Here is a 19,477-nt window from a genome sequence, read left to right as displayed (position 1 = left end):
CGTACGTAAAACAATTACCGACTTGGCACCAAGTCTGCTGGCAGCCATGGCCAAGTTCGGGCAAGGACCATTAGGGGTGCAGACCAGTAAATCGGTCCGAAATTGCCTGCGCCGGCCAAATCACGATTTGCATGCCCTCAAAATCTTCGGTATTTGAGCATGCTGTGGGCCATGAACTTGAGGGTTTGTAAAAAATATGGGTGGAAACCGTGCACAGGACTTGGAGCTTGCAGTTCTGTGTAATTTTGATGTAATTTGGACCCTAAAAGCGCTCTACTTTGCAATGGAGTGTAGGCATCGTTTTTCAAAATGGCGATGGGCTTCAGGACTATTTTCAGGGGTGTTCATCTTCAGATGGAAATTTCTCCTAAAAGTCATCAGTTGACCCCCCAAAAATTGAAAAGAAAATGAAAGATGATGAAATAAGCTTTAATTTGATGTGTGTCTCGAACACCTTGGAGAGTTGTGAGTATTTTCCCGAATTTTTGAAGTGGGAGAATTTACCATTGGGGTCTATGGAAGTTTATTTTCTGGTCTGCTACTATAGTTTCAAAATGGCGCCCTCCATGGTTTGTTGTCAAATGTTTGCGGAGTGTTTTTTTTTTCAGGGGGGCGGAACCTGGGGGGGGGGCAGCGTTTCAAAAGCGGTCACTAATGGCGGTTCTGCAACAAATGCGCCCAAAATCTGAATAGGGCCGATGGACCGTCCTCCGATCACAGCAATTTCGAGCGAACAAGGGGAGGGGGGGGGGGGTAATTTGGGGTCGGAAGGAGCAAAAACTCAATTCACGCCCGTTGGGGGCGCCCTACAGTAAGGTAGCCGCAAACAGAGGGCTTGTTTTCAGGCCAGAAATCGCAGTCAGAGATTTTTTTTTCTCGCAATTTTTTGATGAAATATGAGTCATCCATCCTTCCTCGTGCCGTACAAGTGGTTTGGAGAAATTTTTCAAAACCTCGCTTCTTTATAGTTTCAAAATGGCGCCTTCCACCGTTTGTTGTCAAATGTTTACGGAGTGTTTTTTTTTCAGGGGGGGCGGAACCTGGGGGGGGGGGGCAGCGTTTCAAAAGCGGTCACCAATAGCGGTTCCGCAACAAATGCGCCCAAAATCTGAATAGGGCCGATGGACCGTCCTCCGATCACAGCTATTTCGAGCGAACAAGGGGGGGGGGGGTAATTTGGGGTCGGAAGGAGCAAAAACTCAATTCACGCCCGTTGGGGGCGCCCTACAGTAAGGTAGCCGCAAACAGAGGGCTTGTTTTCAGGCCAGAAATCGCAGTCAGAGATTTTTTTTCTCGCAATTTTTTGATGAAATATGAGTCATCCATCCTTCCTCGTGCCGTACAAGTGGTTTGGAGAAATTTTTCAAAACCTCGCTTCTTTATAGTTTCAAAATGGCGCCTTCCACCGTTTGTTGTCAAATGTTTGCGGAGTGTTTTTTTTTCAGGGGGGGGGCGGAACCTGGGGGGGGGGGGGCAGCGTTTCAAAAGCGGTCACCAATGGCGGTTCCGCAACAAATGCGCCCAAAATCGGAATAGGGCCGATGGACCGTCCTCCGATCACAGCAATATCGAGCGAACAAGGGGGGGGGGGGGGGTAATTTGGGGTCGGAAGGAGCAAAAACTCAATTCACGCCCGTTGGGGGCGCCCTACAGTAAGGTAGCCGCAAACAGAGGGCTTGTTTTCAGGCCAGAAATCGCAGTCAGAGATTTTTTTCTCGCAATTTTTTGATGAAATATGAGTCATCCATCCTTCCTCGTGCCGTACAAGTGGTTTGGAGAAATTTTTCAAAACCTCGCTTCTTTATAGGGTGCAGACCAGTAAATCGGTCCGAAATTGCCTGCGCCGGCCAAATCACGATTTGCATGCCCTCAAAATCTTCGGTATTTGAGCATGCTGTGGGCCATGAACTTGAGGGTTTGTAAAAAATATGGGTGGAAACCGTGCACAGGACTTGGAGCTTGCAGTTCTGTGTAATTTTGATGTAATTTGGACCCTAAAAGCGCTCTACTTTGCAATGGAGTGTAGGCATCGTTTTTCAAAATGGCGATGGGCTTCAGGACTATTTTCAGGGGTGTTCATCTTCAGATGGAAATTTCTCCTAAAAGTCATCAGTTGACCCCCAAAAATTGAAAAGAAAATGAAAGATGATGAAATAAGCTTTAATTTGATGTGTGTCTCGAACACCTTGGAGAGTTGTGAGTATTTTCCCGAATTTTTGAAGTGGGAGAATTTACCATTGGGGTCTATGGAAGTTTATTTACTGGTCTGCTACCTTAGTCGACTTGTGGTTGATTTGTGACGTACCTTACGCCTGCGCTCTGATAGAAACGTGCGAACGTCTCTAGTCAAACCATGATGTCATTACAAAACTTCTGGATCCATTGGTCAACCATAGTCCTTGCGCGAACTTGGCCCAAGACGTTCGTACGTTGCTGTTAGTGCGCAGGCGTAAGGTACGTCACAAATCAACCACTAGTCGACTAATGGTCCTTGCCCGAACTTGGCCTTGGTCAGCCACCACAGACCCTGCTCGTGGAGCAGAGTCACTGGTTGATACGTCACGCACGCGTTGTTCATTCCCTAGAAACGGACAAATATGGCGGCCGGACAGCGGACATCTCAAGTGGATTTAAGTTTACTTTATTTGAAGTCTATTGAGTTCATTGCGACTCATTTTGAGGCTATATCAGCCCAACTTTTTTGAGTTTTGCAATTGACTAAAAAGCAGTAAATCTCAAATTAAGACCCAATCGGAAACGGGCGTTTTGTCAGTGGCTATGGCCTCGGCTAAAGGCGTCACGTGAGGATTGTGATGGCCCGCGGTTGAGCGTTCGATTAGCCAGGCTGTCGTGGCTGACATAATCGTCTGCCTTTACCCGTGTCGACCCGGGTGAGCTAAACGAACTGAACGAACGAATTGAGCACCCACTGAAATTTTCTCTCACAAGCTGGCTAGCTGGTCCAACCATGCCGTTAGATGGCGCACTACTTCCGAATGAACGTTACAGACCTTTCTGCGCTTGGTTGCAGTTGCATTTTTGCCAACCAAGGTCTGCAAAACTATGGAAGGTCCAACACTGCAAAAATGAAAAAGAGTTATAACAGATCACCAAAATATTATTTGATACTTGAAAATACAACTTATAGTAATTCCCACATATGCCTTTTTACTATTTGTTGATGGCGTTATGAGGACTTTTTTGGAAAAAAAATATGTTGCCAACCACAGCTTCAAATTATGCGCTTACGGCAGCCCATACAAAATGGCGCCAATGTTTACAAACAAAAGAAAGGCCTATAGAAGAATTCAAGATTTATAGCGGACGAAAGGTGGACATTTGCTTTCTGCAGCAGAAAATCAAAATGAATTCTTTGTGTGTGTGCGGGGGTGATCGGATGAGTTTGTCTTACATACGCAGTGTGGACTTCCGAACAAAAGACGTCCACATAATGTAGGTAGCACCGACGTTGTGTGGACTTACCCCACGTCCACACAGTGTTTCCCCATTTCTGGAAAACAGGTTTAGAGGCATTTTTGGGTTAGGTTTATCTGTAGCAGAATGAAGAGAAACACTAAAGGGAATCATAGAAAAAAAATTGGGTTGAAAGAGTTTTCACAGTTTGAGAAAAATGAGTTTTTTCACTGGTTTTTCTTAACTACACGAAAGCAATGGAAAGTCCACACTAGTCATGTGAAACAAGTATGGGTGTGTGTGTGTGGGCGTGCGTGTACAAACGCTGCCTTATGGGGTACCGGAACAATGGGAGGTACCCCACAAGGAATGCCCACCGACTTGCAGGTACCGTTTTGGTACCCCACAAGTTTTTCAAAGAGATATAAAGATATAAGGATTTTACTCAAAAACTAGGAATTTCCAAGGTGGGTTGATCTGTCGCGAATGGAAGAGTTTTAAAAAAGGGATATCCAGTCCGAATTTCAGCCCAGGAATTAACTATGGTTAAAAAAGAGCATTTTGACATAATATGTGCGACGTTGCAAAATTTTAGTACACGAGAACAAAGGAAGCACCCCACTTCTATGCCTATGTACAAAGCGCCGTGAGTGTGTGTGTTGGGGGTGTTGGTTTTTTTGTTTGTTTGTTTTTGTTTTTGTTTTACTACCCAAAAAGCAGATTTTCCCTGGCAGGCGAAAAGTGGCCATCTCTTTTTCGATCGAACGGCGGGAGCCCCCCCCCCCCCTCCCCAGATGCCCCCAAAGGAAAATTGGCAACCGGAGAAAATCAAAGTCCTATAACTAGTTACCGTGCTTTTAGCGTTAACGGGTGTATAACAATAAAGTGCCTTTTCAGTTGTAACCTTTTATATTTATTTTGTACAAAAACCTTGTTTTTCTGATTGGCACATAATTATCAAAGTCCATAGTTGAACTTGTGAAAAGCAAAAAGGGGGAAATTGTCGAAGCTATACCACAATAGGGTTTCGAACTGACTCTGTCAAGTTGAATCTATTTACAGTGATCAGCTCTTGATGTGACACCTGTTGGATGCGTATGCAACCAGTAGCAATTTTAAATGTAATTTCATTCCGTCGGTATACATTTTGAGGAAAACTAATAATCGATATTATTACATAATGCAATTATTTTCAGCTTAATTCCCTCCACCAATTATCGCATTAGATTCAGGCGCAGATCGGGGGGGGGGGGGGGGGGGGGGGGGGGGGGGGTGTCGAAACCCCGCCCAGATCTGACTCAATTATTTTTTGCACAGAAATATTTAACACAATGTGAGGCCACCCCCCCCCCCCCCCCCCCCCCCCCCCCGCTGCTTGGACACCCGAAAAGATTATGACAATGGTAAAAATGCCCACGTCCTGTGCACAACATTCGGACTGAGTCAGCTGGGGTACGGGGGCATTTGCACACTATTCTGTAATTGTAGTGTTCATGATCGTCGGATTTGAACAGTGCTCCCATTGAAAGCATGGTACGGACCCCCCCCCCCTAAATTTCAGCATTGATTTGCCGATGACCCCCCCCCCCCCCCTTGCAAAACGTCCAGGATCCGCCCCTGAAATCACATGTCAGATGGGTGAGAACAATGAGGAGACGCATGTGGCTCGGGAAAAAAAATCATCACCATATTGCATGTCAATTTTATTGGGCAAACTGTCGACAACGTGCTATTTTCGCCCAAAGGAGAAACCGGATACGTAGGCCTGATGAAATATAATTATTGACGCCACAAAAGATGGATGATATGAACACAACTTTCATAAAGGGCGGGGGTACGAGCGAAAATCGTGTTCGTCTCTTTCGTGTTGCAGCTTTTCAACGCAAGGTGGCGCTATCGCTGCCGGCTTTCAGCGCACACCTCTTTTTTTCCCCCGACGAACAAAATCGATGAGCCCCCGTCTGGTACCCCTGACCAAAACATCCCCAGACTCTAATAGGTAGTCCACATGTGGGAGATAAAAGAAGTCCAGGTAGTACACCGGTTTCTGTGGACGCTGGGCTAAGCTGAATCGACAAATTAACCAGAGATACAGGGAGCGAAAAAGAGGAGGCGTTTGCCGATGCTAGCGTCATCATCGTCCAGATTTTTTCCCATTCTCCCTCCACCGGTGAGTGATATGGTGATGCTGCCATTTCAGAGATAAAACAAAATTATCTTTGACCCAGGCTAGACGGGTAGAAAGATTGTTGCTCACGTCTGCTTACGCAGGCTGCGTATCCCCTCCGATCCTTGCCCCCCAGGTTGCTCTGCCTGGCTCAGTCTGGGTAAAATTTGGGCCGCTCTCTGGAATTTTGTTTTCCTACTGTCACTCGAACATTTTCTCGGACGCTGAGATCGTTTTGTATTCAGGGAAATTTGCGAATTGGAACTGGAGTCGTACTTTAAGAGAAAATGGATTAGGCCTACCGGTACAGCAACAGGAAACGTAGGAAGGTAAATGTATGTTATTGTTCATGTTTGTTGAACTTGAAGTTGAAGTACACTCTGCAACAAGGAGAGGAATGGCATGTGTTTTGGAATTTGTTGAATATTTCTATAAAATTGCAAAGTTACATAACATGACTTAATTCCATATTTACTGGCAAACAACATGTTTTATAAACTTCAAATTATAATGATCTGACTTGTTCATTTGATTTTAGGAAAATGTAAAAAAAACCCCAAAAAACTGAATTGTAATGCCTAACATTACATGTAAATAATAATATATGCAGATAATATCACTGCCTACCGTGCAGATCATCTCCAGATTTAAATTTAGTTCACTGACATATTTGTGTGCGTGTTTTTGTTACGTTGACATTTTTGTGTGGGTGCAAGATGACAATACTGACTATAGCCTCACATGTATGACTTGTTCAAACAGTTCAGGATGATGTCACGCAGTGCATGCATGGATGAGATCATTATTGAAGCTTATTTTGAAATCAAGTTACATTTCTAATTTTTGTTTTAAATGTTTTTTTTTTGTATGAGTGAATGAATATTCAGTTGTCAAATGGTACTCGGACTTTAATACTTAAGAAAATCCTTCAGAGCCGTGAATCAGAAATAGAAATTAAATTTGGTTCTCATCAGCTGTTTTAGGTGAGTTCAAAACATGAGAGTGAGTTTTCATTCTCTTATAAAAAAGTAATGCCTTTTTTTTCTAATAAGTGTTGCAGCAGCTAAATTACCGAAAAGAGAAAAAAAAGTCCCATTTAAAAAAAAAGGCGATATGTCATGCATCAAGGAACAAGGCAACTTGTTTACTTAGGTCCCCAAAAATTGATTCTGCTTCCGATTACACTGTACATGGCATTCAAAAATAGGTAGGTAGTGAATTTGTGGGTTTTTTGGGCCAATTTATTTTGTGTACAATCATATGGAGGTGTCTGCATGTAGTCAAGGATAAAAGGTAGAATTTGATGGTTTTGGGTGTTTTGTTCTCATTTTTGCCATTAAAAATTAGGTTAAGGGTTGTCAGAATAGGGTACATGTAGGTAGGGAAACCGGAAGCATAACTATTTTTTTTTGGCCTTATCTACTTCCCTGTTATTTTACCGGGAAATGTCTCTATTAAATGAAAAATAGGGATTTCTGTCTATGTTGTGAATCTATAGAATGATTCACAGAATAAGAAAAATGAAAAATTGGTTGACTGTGGTTTTTTTTGGGTGGTAAAAACTTGAAAGTCTTGGAAAGCTACAAATTTGTCTGTAAATTGCAAAGCATAAACACCAAAGTCGAGTGTTTGTTTTCTGTGCTGTTGTTCGAAAATGCCATATTTCCTCTGCTGTGTATTGTGGATGTGTTACATTTCTGCATTTGCATCCAGTTTTCATTATTTCAGAATAATGCTGAATAAAACACGCGGCCACCAGGATATAAATGGTACAGAACACATGTATTGCATGTCTGTACATGTATTGGTTTAAATTTGATTGGGTTGTTCACGCTCACTTCATATCTGAGTAATATTTGCTCAGAATTTCAGACCCTGTACAACATTTTAAGTACCTGCAAATGTACTACATGCAACTACATCATGTAATGAACATGTTTCCATGTGTTCTAAATGAAAAATTTAATTAAAAAAAATTTCATAAAATGTTTTTTTTTTTTTGGAAAAGCTCTTGTGGGGTGGGGGGTGGTGGGGGGGGGGGGGGGGGGGGGGGGGGGGGGGGGGGGGGGGGGGGGTGTGACTGGTAGGGTGGGGGGGGGGGGGGCTGTGCCCTGTGTCTCCCCTTCCCATAGTTATTCCACTGATAGAAAAGGTGGCAGATTTTGTGGAGTAGATGTTTTCTGTTGTTGATCATTGATTGGATTGGAATCTTTGAGTAATCATGGATTGATTCCATTTAACCACATTGAAACACATACATGTACATGTACTCAATTATGTACACTAATTGGAAATCCCCTCTCCCCCCAACCCCAACCCCCCCCCCCTCCCAAAAAGAAACTCAAAGTGATTTGTATTACAAAATAATGGGAAGTTCAGAATCCTTAAAACATGTGTTTGGACCGTTTCCCACGCGTCATGCACAATTGTTTATTGGGACAAAAGCCGCTGATAAAGTATCAAAAGCAGAAACTGTGTTAAACAAATAACACTGATTCGTTCACGGGTTTCGTGTACTTGACTCTTAAAGAAATCACATGTGTATTACGTGGACAACGACTATTCACTATATGGCATATAGTACATCATGTATGTGTACATTAGCAGTTGTTACTGTGATGCTGTGATCATTTGGTGAAACTTAAAGGGACACTAGGTCCTGGAACAGCCCAATTGGGCTGAGATGATGTTAATCGGAAATAACATTTAAAAGTAGGATATAAACATCCACACAACTATCCTTTCAAAACTGGGCGTTTTTGTGTTATTCCTGTATTATGCGTGCGAGAACGAATGTCAGGGTCCACTTTTGCGACCCCATAAATTCGGGCTGTTTGGATGCTAGTTGTGATTTCACTCGTAAAGTGTTCGCCTTTTGCGGACGGTGAAGAAACCACTTTTTTTTGCATTGGCGATTGGTCACCGCTGTTCCCGAGACACACAACGTGTATATCGTACACTGAGAACGACACGAAAAACGTATTCCTACTCCGTCATGTCCGATGTAAACAATTGTTTTTTTTCTCGTCTTTTCTCGGGAACGGTAAGACATTAGGTTGGTTTCCTTTCAACCGGATGTTGGAAATAGGCGAAATAAACAATCCAAAACATAACATTTTGGGGGATTTCAGGACCTAGTGCCCCTTTTACACAAACACTGCTCGGACAAAATTATTTAGCACATGAATTGTTGAGCGGTCATGTGCAGAGAGTCGGTTTCTGCTGCTGAACTAGAATGCACTTACATGTACTCAAAATGTGACTGAGCGCAGTTTTTGTTTGGACAAACGCGGTAGATGTATGCACATGTTAGGCAGTAATTTCATTTGGGAAATGAAATGTGTGTTCATGCACCCACATATTACACTATGCATACGTACACGTACTGTACATGTATACATACGCAAATATACGCAGTACCGGAATGTACATCAAAATAAGTGAGAAATTTGAAATTTTGAACTGTATGCTGACTACATCTACCTGGATTTTTTTTGCTGCCAAATTGCCGACCTGAAATTTTGCTTGAATATAGGGATCGGACTTGAAATTTTGTATTGCCACATTTGGCCAAAAATTTTCAGTAGACTTCGAAAATTAAGAAAGTCTTCCCGATTTGTGTGTGTGTGTTTATTAGTTGAGGAAACAATTAACCAGGTTAATTAAACACAATACAGCTTTTAAAGTAAACAAAGTACATTGAAAGACCCAGAGAAAACATAACAAAAGTCCGAAGGAAGTTATTGTTCTGCCCAACTACATGTACCTGGATAATTTTTAGGGTGTTATCATAAACACACATTTTCTTTCTGGCCTTACGTGCTTATACATGTGTATAAAGGGGATTCCTCGTTTGATTTTCTTATATACAATGTATGTACCCCCTTATGTTGTTTTTGAATGAAAAAAAAGTTGTAACAGATGTTCATGTCCAGTATGTAAGCATGTGACATTGCATCGTCAAATATTAATTTATTCATAAATTCAGATTATAAAAAAATACAAATACACATTGTTCAATTCCGAAAGTTAAAGTCAAAGGAAAAATACTGCATTTCCTCACCGATTATTTTCCATGACCCCAAGTTATTTTGTGTCAACCCAACTACACACGATAATAATGATACGGTAGCGGTAAATTTCTGTAATTTGTTAAAAATGTACATTTACTGAATGTTCCTTTTTTTGTTCTTTTGAGTCCCTTGGCCCAATGCAATTCATCATTTTTTTTCATGTGTGTTGAAACAGATACACTGAAACACATCATGTGCTTTTTTTGATAAAGATATTTATTACTACGATTGCATTACAGTTATCAAATTACACGACAGATTTCCCCAGAGGCAACCAATAAAGCCCCCTCAAGAAAAAGACAAAAATCATTGTCTGTGAACCAAAAACCCTGAAGTGGACAAACTTGAGATTGGAGCAGCCCTCCACGATTTGTTTTACTTCTTACGTAATATTTCACAGAAACAAGATCAACAAGTACCAAGTGATATAAGATTTGAGGCTTTGCATGGTGGAGTATCGGTATCATTTCGGTTTGCGGTAACACCATGTGGTAATAACTACTGCTTAGAAGATATTAGTTCTGAAAAGAACTTGTCCTGCTTATTATCAAGTACCAAGTGGTACAACCCACGGCGGTTCAACAAACCGTTCAACCGCGAATTTTGCCAGGCAATGGGGCATGATCTAATATGCAAATTAGACGCATGCGCGCATCGATGTCACAAAACTGCAGGTACCGTATTCCATAGAAACTCACTGGCAGAGATGTGATACAGACGTGGTTTGGAACAGTGTAATACACCCCGAGTAAAATGTCCACCAACCAACCCACCCACCGACTAGCCCCATAAATGTGGCCTATTTACTGGACTGCCTCCGTAAACATAGGCCACACATCCACATGTACAAAAACGTGTCGCACTTTGCCAAATTTTGATTTTCGCATTTAGGCTTAGTTTGTAGGTTTTTTTTGCTTTAGAAGCATACTCACCCTCTTTATAGGCTAATCAGAAAGTGCTGCCTTTTTCAGATGTATAGTTTTCGTGAAATTTCCAGATTCATTTTTACACGTTTGCGTATCAAAATCTCAACATGAAATTTCACAAAAATTAGACATCTGAAAAAGGCAGCACTTTCTGATTAGCCTATAAAGAGGGTGAGTATGCTTCTAAAGCAAAAAAACCCTTCAAACTAAGCCTAAATGTGAAAATCAAAATTTGGCAAAGTGCGACACGCTTTTGTACATGTGGATGTGTGGCCTATGTTTACGGAGGAAGTCCAGTAAATAGGCCACATTTATGGGGCTACCCACCCACCAACCCACCAACCAATGAACATAAGCAGCTCAAGTCCACGGCGTGTTTCACACCGCCGTGGGAAAAAGAAATCGTATTGTACAATCTTCAACTCATGCTGCCCCTCCTATCTCTTGCCCATGAATTTTGTGCTCCGCTTACCTAAATGTATACATGTACAGACGGTAACGCATGCAGCCCAGCATGCCAGCTATATGACGTCAGCAGCCTACCTGGAATATATTACCCAAATACCGAGTCAATGCATTATATTAAGCAGGTATTTATATTGTTCAGGCTAACGGTTTCGATTGCGCAGCATACATGTACGTGTGCATACGTATGTTGGTTTCATGCGTGATCATATGGCTGCTTGGAATGTACATGTATTTGTACATGTCTGGCAAAGATTAGGCTTGTGATTGAATAATCAGCGATGTTGATAACGAAAAAATGTCTTTGATTAAAAAATGAACATTGACTATAAAACGTTTCTGGTTTTTTTTATCAGAGCTTTTGTCAAATGTAGAATATTGGCTTTGAAAAGGTGAAGTACATAGGCGTAATGTCAAAATTATTTTTAAAAATTGTATTGACTCTATTATTTCATGTACATTACATCTAGTTTGACAAGTTAGGGCTCAATATAAACATACATGACCAAATTGCAAATGTGTAGTACATTTAAGAGCACAGTCTGTAGAAAGGAAACTGAAAGAGTTTCTACACGAAGTCTGTTACTAAATCTAGGCATATTTACATCTGTTGAGTTTACATGTATTTTTTTGATACCAGGTATCAAGGATAGATTGTGGTAATCTTTGATGTTAATATTTGATTTGCATTTCATCAGCGTCTGTGTTATTTTTTCCGTCAATTATTTATAACCACTTCAGAAAATTGTGTACTTTTGATTTTGAAACAGTGCCTTTTTATCTGCTCTTAGTGTCAGATACATTGTACTAAAGATGGTATGTTGATACTAAAAATGTTCAGCCGAGAAACAAAAATATAAATTCATCTACTGCAATCATTTTTAATTTGACACATCAATGTGTTATTTTGGGAACATGAAAAACTAATGGATAGTGATTTAAAAAAAAAAGGAAAATAAAAAAGGCTTCTTACGGTTGAAGTGTCAATCAGGTCCATGGTAATGGCATATGCAGACAATTATGCAGTCTCTCCTTGTGGTTTTGAGAATGTGTATTCACGGAGAACAATTCAATCTATGCTCACCGGAGCAAATGTCTTGAAGACGACATTTACGACTGTGAACCTTTTGAGATTCCCCCCCCCCACAAGCAAGGTGTAAAGGTGTATAATGTTTGTGTTGAGCAAATTTGTATATATACTCCGACTTGAAAATGATATAACTTAACAAGGATGTCTTTGAATAAAATTAAGATTCTTGCGTTTATTGTTGACAAAAGTAAAAGTTAAAGGCAGAGTGGACCATTTGCAGCTATCCAAAAAGGTAACCAACCAAATTATTGTTAAACTCTTACTTGGTTTAAAGATAGTAATGGCACTTAAATCTCTGTGAAATTATTTCTTCTGGCATGCTGTTATTTTGAAGAAACGAAAGTCTCCATTCCAAAGATGTGTCAAGTTACACATTTATGGAAATTTCCATTTGTAGTTGGTTTGCAATTGGGGGTATCCGTGAATAGGTGGAAGCCTTGACAAGATGCACATGTGCGCGTGGCTACTTTATTCTTTGGTTCAGTGTGTGACATCATGTACCCACATGTACAATCGGCTGAATGAGAATCATGTCCCGAATGCTGATTTTGGGATTGTGTCACAAGAGGGCGCAATTCAAAATATGACACGGCAGTTTTTGAACTGAAATCAATATTGTGCTTTCTTAAACTATACAGCATTCACAGAGCTAAACTGTCATCGGGTTAGTTGTTTAGCATCCGTCTTCAGAGTTTGAGCACCTTTGTTGTTTCAAACAAAAACAAAAATCACAACTGACAAATGGTCCATTCTACCTTTAAACAATCATGATGTCCGTATCAACATTTGAAACTTAAATAAATATCATTGTAATCTTTGAAGGTCAGGAACAGAACTGATTTCAAGACAGATCCAGACTTTCTGGAGTCAAGTTAATGGCTGAAGCCCATAAATATGGATGCCTTTAAATTCAAAGCTGATGGTAGGGCATATTAAACCCCATTAACATTTCCAGCCTTGTTTCCCATAAATAACAAAACCTACCGGTAATAACAGAACATCTGCACTGTAAAAATAAACTCTCAAGAGATTGATTTGGCATGTATATTTTCCTCATTTCACAGAAAACTTTTAAAAATAGATGTTTTGTTTTTTCTTCCGCAGGTGACTTCCGGTAAACTGTTGTCGCTCGAAGGGAAGAACCCCGACGGACAGGAAGGGGCGAGGGAAAATAAGAAGTAAACTCACGCCGGGGAGGACTATAGGACGAGACGGGACTCACATCAGGGAAAGCTGGCGTCTTCCTTTTTCTTTCTCCCCCTCCCACCCACCCATAAGCAGGCAACAAGGCAGCCCATGACCAGATAAACACCCATCAATGCGTCAGGCTTAGGGGGAGGCCCGGAATACGAGTGAAATTCTTGTGGGCCAAGATCGTTTTAAAGGTCGTTGGGATGGACGAGATCGCAAGCTGTTGCTGAGGTTTCGCCGTAGTTGACATCCACTCCACCGAGGCCGCCTTCGCTGCGTGGGCTATTTTAAGGGCAGGTTGCCAGAGGGAGATAAATAAATGTGTGGGTCGACACCTCTTCCGATTTCCAGCTGAAATCGGCACTATCTGCTATTCATAGTCTATAAATTTCAGATCGCGTCAACCCGGTGTGTTGGAAATTCGTAACACAACAGACTGAACTGAGCTTGTTGCATTGTGGGTCTTTTGGACGCAGATAAGGCGAAGTGGTCTTGACGACCTCAGTGCTGAAACAAAAACAAAAAATTGAGCGGCGCAGGAGTAATCGGGAACTGATGTGTTAGAGACTTTTTTTTTAGTTTGGGCTGGAGCCTTGCCTAACCCATTCTCTGCCATCATGGCCAAGCTTTATGACTTCCAGTGGCAGATTACTGTACCGGACGGTCTGCTGCACGGAGCAACATTTGAACGCTATGATGAGGTAGGTAACAAAGAACACCCTTTCAAATTTCTACCCTCCCTGGCTTTTAAGCAAAGAAAGGGGGATATTGCGATAGTGTATTCCTTTTGTGTGTCCGTGTGCATGTGTGTTTTCTATTTTGGTTAGGTTAAAAAACTGTTTCGTGCTGTCATATGAAAAGTCAGACTTCAATCTCAACCAAACTTGGTGACAATAATCTTTGGGTAGGGGGACTTAAGATGACTTGAGACATTTGAGGTCAAATGTCATCTAAGGGTCAAATGAGGTCATTGTTGTTTTTGGTTAGGTAACCTGAAAAAAGCTGTCATTTGAAAAGTCAGACTTCACTCTCAACCAAACTTGGGGACAATAAGATGGGTAGGGAGACTTAAGATGACTTGAGGCATTTGAGGTCAAAGGTCATCTAGGGGTCAAATGATTGATTTTGGATGAGTCAATTGAACAGTGTGCTTACTAACTGACTATATAAATACTGCCAGCATGCCAGGGGGATCGCGCAAGTTTAACTTGCAGTATTTTTATTAAATAACAAATCATGCGTTGTATATAAAAATTCAAAATTGTCCCTTTTCAGTTCTGTTTAATCCTAGCCACACAAATGTGGCTCCTATTATGGACTTCCTCCGTATTGTCACGATTGCGAGCCACAAAGTAGTGACAGTAACATTTGAGTAAAAGTTGTTTTGGGAAAATTAAAATCAGGACTCTTTTTTTTCACTTGATAGTTCAGGCGAAATTTGCAGAGAGTTCAACTAAAAAACATTGCAAAAACAAACAAACTTCTGAATGTTTTAAGAAGCACACTTTTCAATAAAATTAACCAAAAAAGGATGTCAAATAGTTTTCATACACGTAAGAGGATTATAAAGTTCCACAAAATGTGTTCCCAAGAAATATTCACTTCAGTGGCCCTTTAATGCAGAATCAATGGATGCACAATGGTCTACTGATGTAAAAGTGTATCCCTGTAGAACAAAAAGCCCACACTTCGAAAATGGCTGCAGCTTAAAAAAACCCACAAAACATCATCTTCGTGGTGTGCTGAAGGGTATAAAATCTTCATTTATCTGTACCCTATAGTGCAGTGTCACATACATGTACCGTATGTACACGTATCGTGCTGTTTGGTCATATACCAGTTTCAATCAGGATATTCCGTGCCCTGAAGCAGTTCAACGCCACATACATGTTTCTCCATAATTGAGACATTTGGGTAATGTTAAAGGTTTTGAGTGCGTGACAACCAAGTACATTGTACGACGTGGTATTTTTTTGGGCATTATTCCCACATATCCATGTATTTTACATGTAAATGAAATTCACAATGAAACACAATTATTATTATATGGAAAATTTAACAATGCAGTTTTTGCACGCACAATCTGTACATGTATCAGGGTATATCGCCGGCTCAGTGCATGTAAATATCACAGATAATATTGCCGTCTTCGTATGACGTTGACATTTGCTGTTAAGTCAACTGACCGTTGCGGTGAGAAGCGCTATTACCGACGCATGAACACAGTCACCTGCATTGCGCATTAAATATGAACCAAACTAGGTGAGATGTGTATAGATTGCATGGAGTGGCTGGCTGGGTTATAATTAAACAGCCAGCGCGTGAACCGTGACTATGCCATGGCAAACAGTGGTACTGTGTACATGTACCTCAATATTAAAATCCTGGTGGATTATACAAATGGTCTAATTCTGCCACTGATTGAGAGGTGTGGTAATATGTACAAATACTTCATATACTATATCAACCCTTTGTTTCAGCTTACCATTAAACCCTAGCTGTCTATATTTCCATCCCTTACAATGTAAGTGTACATGTACCCAAAGGGGGGGGGGCAGTTGGGGTGGCTACCCCTCTCCCCCCCCCCCCCCCTGACTGACTGACATATATTCACATCATGGATAAAAGACATTTTCTTAAAGGTACAGTCCATCATTTGTAATTTGTGCATTTTGTTCGTTTGAAGCAACAAAAGAGTTCAAAATCTAATGAAGGATACTGAGCAACTAACCTGATGAAGTTTCAGCTAAGCTTCAGCTGTACATTCCGAGAAAAACAGCATTCTAAGATCTCAATTTCAAATCAAAAGTTACTGAATCATGTTTTGAATTGTTTTGAATTGCAGCTATACGCGACGTTGCGCACTGATCCGACGAATTACAACAACCGCGCGCGCATGTGCGTCGTTCCAATACTTGTGCGCGCTGCACTGAATAACAAAACGAACTACTAATTTAAATCACCGTTGGAAATGCCTTCTTTCGTTGATTACTTCAAAATGACAGCTTCCCAGAAAGAATAATTTCACAGGGAGTTTAGTTCCCTTACTATCTTTCAACCAAGTTTGTTTTTCAACAATAATTACGCCAGTTACTTTTCGGATGGCTGCAAATGATGGACTATAACTTTAAGTCCCGTGAATTTAGTAGGGTTGGGGTTATATATACAATGCATGTTACGGTGTTTTGCTGTAGCTACATGTACAATGTACTGGTACCGGTACCATATGTGCACTATTTATATATTTGTACACGTAGCTTTTGTTTACCCCGTGCAATTTATCTAACATTACAAGATAATTGACAAGAGGAGGTGTTTAGTTCTTTGTCACATTTGGGTTGAAATAAATATATTATCTTGCAGATCACCATTGCAAATGAAACGCACACACACGTACCATACCAGGGCGGGAGGGGGGGGGGGTACCTGCATTCATGCGTACCGGTACGTAGATCTACCCCTTTTTTTAGAAGGGGTGTGGTCAAGATCAACCCTGGAGTAACAATCGTGCTCTGTACATTTGTTTGGTATGGCCATCAGCAGATTATGAATGCTTAGTGTGTCAAAATCTGTTTACTGAAATCCCATTGCTACACTATCTCTTTGGAAATGACTGTTTGAAGTGGGTCAATTCCCTCAAAATCCCAAATCAGGTTTTAATCTATTTTGTACACATGATATTTTTAAGCCACTCAACACACTACCCATGTACATGTACATGTAGTGTACAAATTACAATGTCGGCAATTGCTTTACAGGAATACATTTGAACATGCACGTGTACACATGTTTGTTTATGGTGTCAATCGAGGATTTGTTACTCTTCCCTTTTCCTTTGTTTATACTCTTTACTTTTCTGCAACAGCTCTCATTGGTTTTGTACATGTTTTCTATAAACCGAAGAGTCCTCGATTTGGTTCCTGTCCTCAATTCATCGATGATGTTGCACCATGAACAAATGCATATATATACGTACAAAAAATATCTTACAAAATATCTTTACATACCACTACATGTACATGTCTTACCATAAAAATCATTAGTGCAGGATACCGGTATGTATTGTACCGTTATGCGGCTTTGAAAAAAATACCTTGTATCACTATTTTGTGCGGTAAAATTATTTCACCAATTAGCCACCTATACGTATACATGTACATCCATCCATACATGTACATGTACATCTTAACACTTTGATGTGAAATGCACATTGCAAATAGTGTGCCAGATGTAATAACCATGCAAAATGGTTAGCGTGTACGTATCCCGTACACACACTGTTTCTAATATCGAGAAAGGAGAAAGGAGCACATATACCGGTACATGTACATGTACATGTACATTGATGTACATAGACATACTATGTATACCGGTACATAATGTATAATGCTGCCCTGCAGATTTGGACGCACATGTACGCGTATGTACATGAGGATTATAAAGATGGGCATATGTTCAATGTAATAACTGAACATAATGAGAAAATAATCTACATTGAACTAGAAATTGTACATTTTGTTCAATCATTTCCGTCTTAATCCATTAAGTGACAGATAGGATGCATTGCGCAGAAGAGAGTGCAGACAAACAAATGTGTTTCTTTTGTAAGAACAGTCTGTCAGTCCTCACGTGTTTGGAATTATCGGAATGTATTCAGAACACATTTCTAGCCAGGTCGGCGGAATGTTTTTTTGTATCTCCCGTTGCTCGCTAGAATAAGCATGTTGAGAAATGCCTGAGTGCTACGCGAAGGTTTTAAAAGTACCATGGCTATCTCTCTCTGGTGGGTTCGTTTAATGGGAATTCCATTGGGTCCATGTCAATAAATTTTTTTTGTACAAATGGCTGGGCCAAGACTGTTGAATCATATTTCTCGCCGGGGAAGAAAAAATAATAATCACGAGGAAATGTATACCGTGAAACTATTACAGTGTTAAGTTTTAACTGCAGGTGCATTACTAAAACAAGAAACGTTATCTACGGGGTAATTATGCTTTTTGGACATAAAATGCAGACAAGGCTAATTTTTTTAAGTGTTCCCAATCAAAGTGTTTTGGGATGATCAATTGAAAAATAGTCGTCAACTTTCCCATGGTTTTTCACAAAGAATTCCCTGAATGTCATTTTGAGATTTCACTGGCAGAAATTTCCTTTTTGTTTTTGGAAAATGACTCATTCTCCGATGTCTAGAGCAAATTGCAGTCTTGCATGCATGTGCATGAGAACCCAAACGGAAGCCACAAAAGACGTGCTTTGGACTGCGTTGCAATGACAATTACATAATGAAGGACATAAGCGGTCTTGGTACAACGTACATGTACGTATTTTTAAAGTACATGTACAGTGTACACGCAAACTGATGTTAGACCACGATGTTTTCTTTCGGATAATAACAGAAAGAAAGAAACATAACTTGACGATAAATGCCTATAAATTGTTCTGGCGGTCAATAAAATTGTGTGGGGTTGCATTTTTTATTGCTTTCAATAGGGTCGGTCAGGTGACCCAAACCAAAGGAATGTTTTGTTTGGCCTTATAGGATCGAGAATCCTGTGAAATCATTGCGCTTACCAGTAATATACTGTCATTTTTTTGAAAAGAGGAATTCCCATCATTTCCTCATGATGCGTAGCACCACCATCTCGATTTCAATGCAAACACTTTCGGGCTGGGAAAAAGGAAGATGTATTTTCATGGTTTTCTCAAAAGGTAGGATACATGTATCTGTACTTAGTTGAAATTTCGATTTAGTAAGCTGCTTCAGGCTTAATTTATTTTTAGCTGTTCCTTGAATTGGCAAAAACACTTTTTTTTTTTTACAAATGGTGTCCATTACCTTTTTATAACAGTTAATAAAAAAATTGAATAAAAACTTGGAAATCAGCCTGTGTGGTTAATTGCTTAGTTTTAGGGACAAATGGATGGAGTTTCAGAAATTGGAAATCCTCTCACACATCACTTTCTGTCTTCATGAACACCTACACCTCCGAGTAAATAAGGGGTTTCAATATCACTTACTGATCCAATTTCTAGGAGAGCATATATTGAGGAGGCGGTGATGTGCACTGAATAATGATCATCAGAGATGACCCGTGTCCCATACGGAGGAAATGTAAACACAAACAAACAGAAAATGTATGGAAGTATTTCT

General features: G+C 40.5%; 1 protein-coding gene across 2 annotated transcripts in view; it reads left to right on the top strand.

Annotated features, from left to right (window-relative positions):
• Positions 1–5,435: 5,435 nt before the first annotated feature.
• LOC119746391 (1-phosphatidylinositol 4,5-bisphosphate phosphodiesterase beta-4-like) overlaps positions 5,436–19,477 on the top strand; it is a 48,924-nt gene continuing 34,882 nt past the window's right edge. Inside the window, exons 1-2 of one of the 2 annotated variants that reach the window (XM_038223306.1) lie at positions 5,436–5,584; positions 13,240–14,027. In XM_038223306.1, the coding sequence (XP_038079234.1) occupies positions 13,944–14,027 (84 nt within the window). In that variant the 5' untranslated portion in view covers positions 5,436–5,584; positions 13,240–13,943. Of the gene's footprint in view, positions 5,585–5,858; positions 5,911–13,239; positions 14,028–19,477 lie in introns of those variants that run through there. The other variant, XM_038223305.1, reaches the window with a different exon arrangement.

This window comes from Patiria miniata, unplaced genomic scaffold (genome assembly GCF_015706575.1).
Source record: "Patiria miniata isolate m_02_andy unplaced genomic scaffold, ASM1570657v1 HiC_scaffold_7, whole genome shotgun sequence".
Lineage (NCBI taxonomy): Eukaryota > Metazoa > Echinodermata > Asteroidea > Valvatida > Asterinidae > Patiria > Patiria miniata.
The sequence above is the reverse complement of the archived record's forward strand: the minus strand, read 5'-3'. Positions and strand labels throughout refer to the sequence as shown.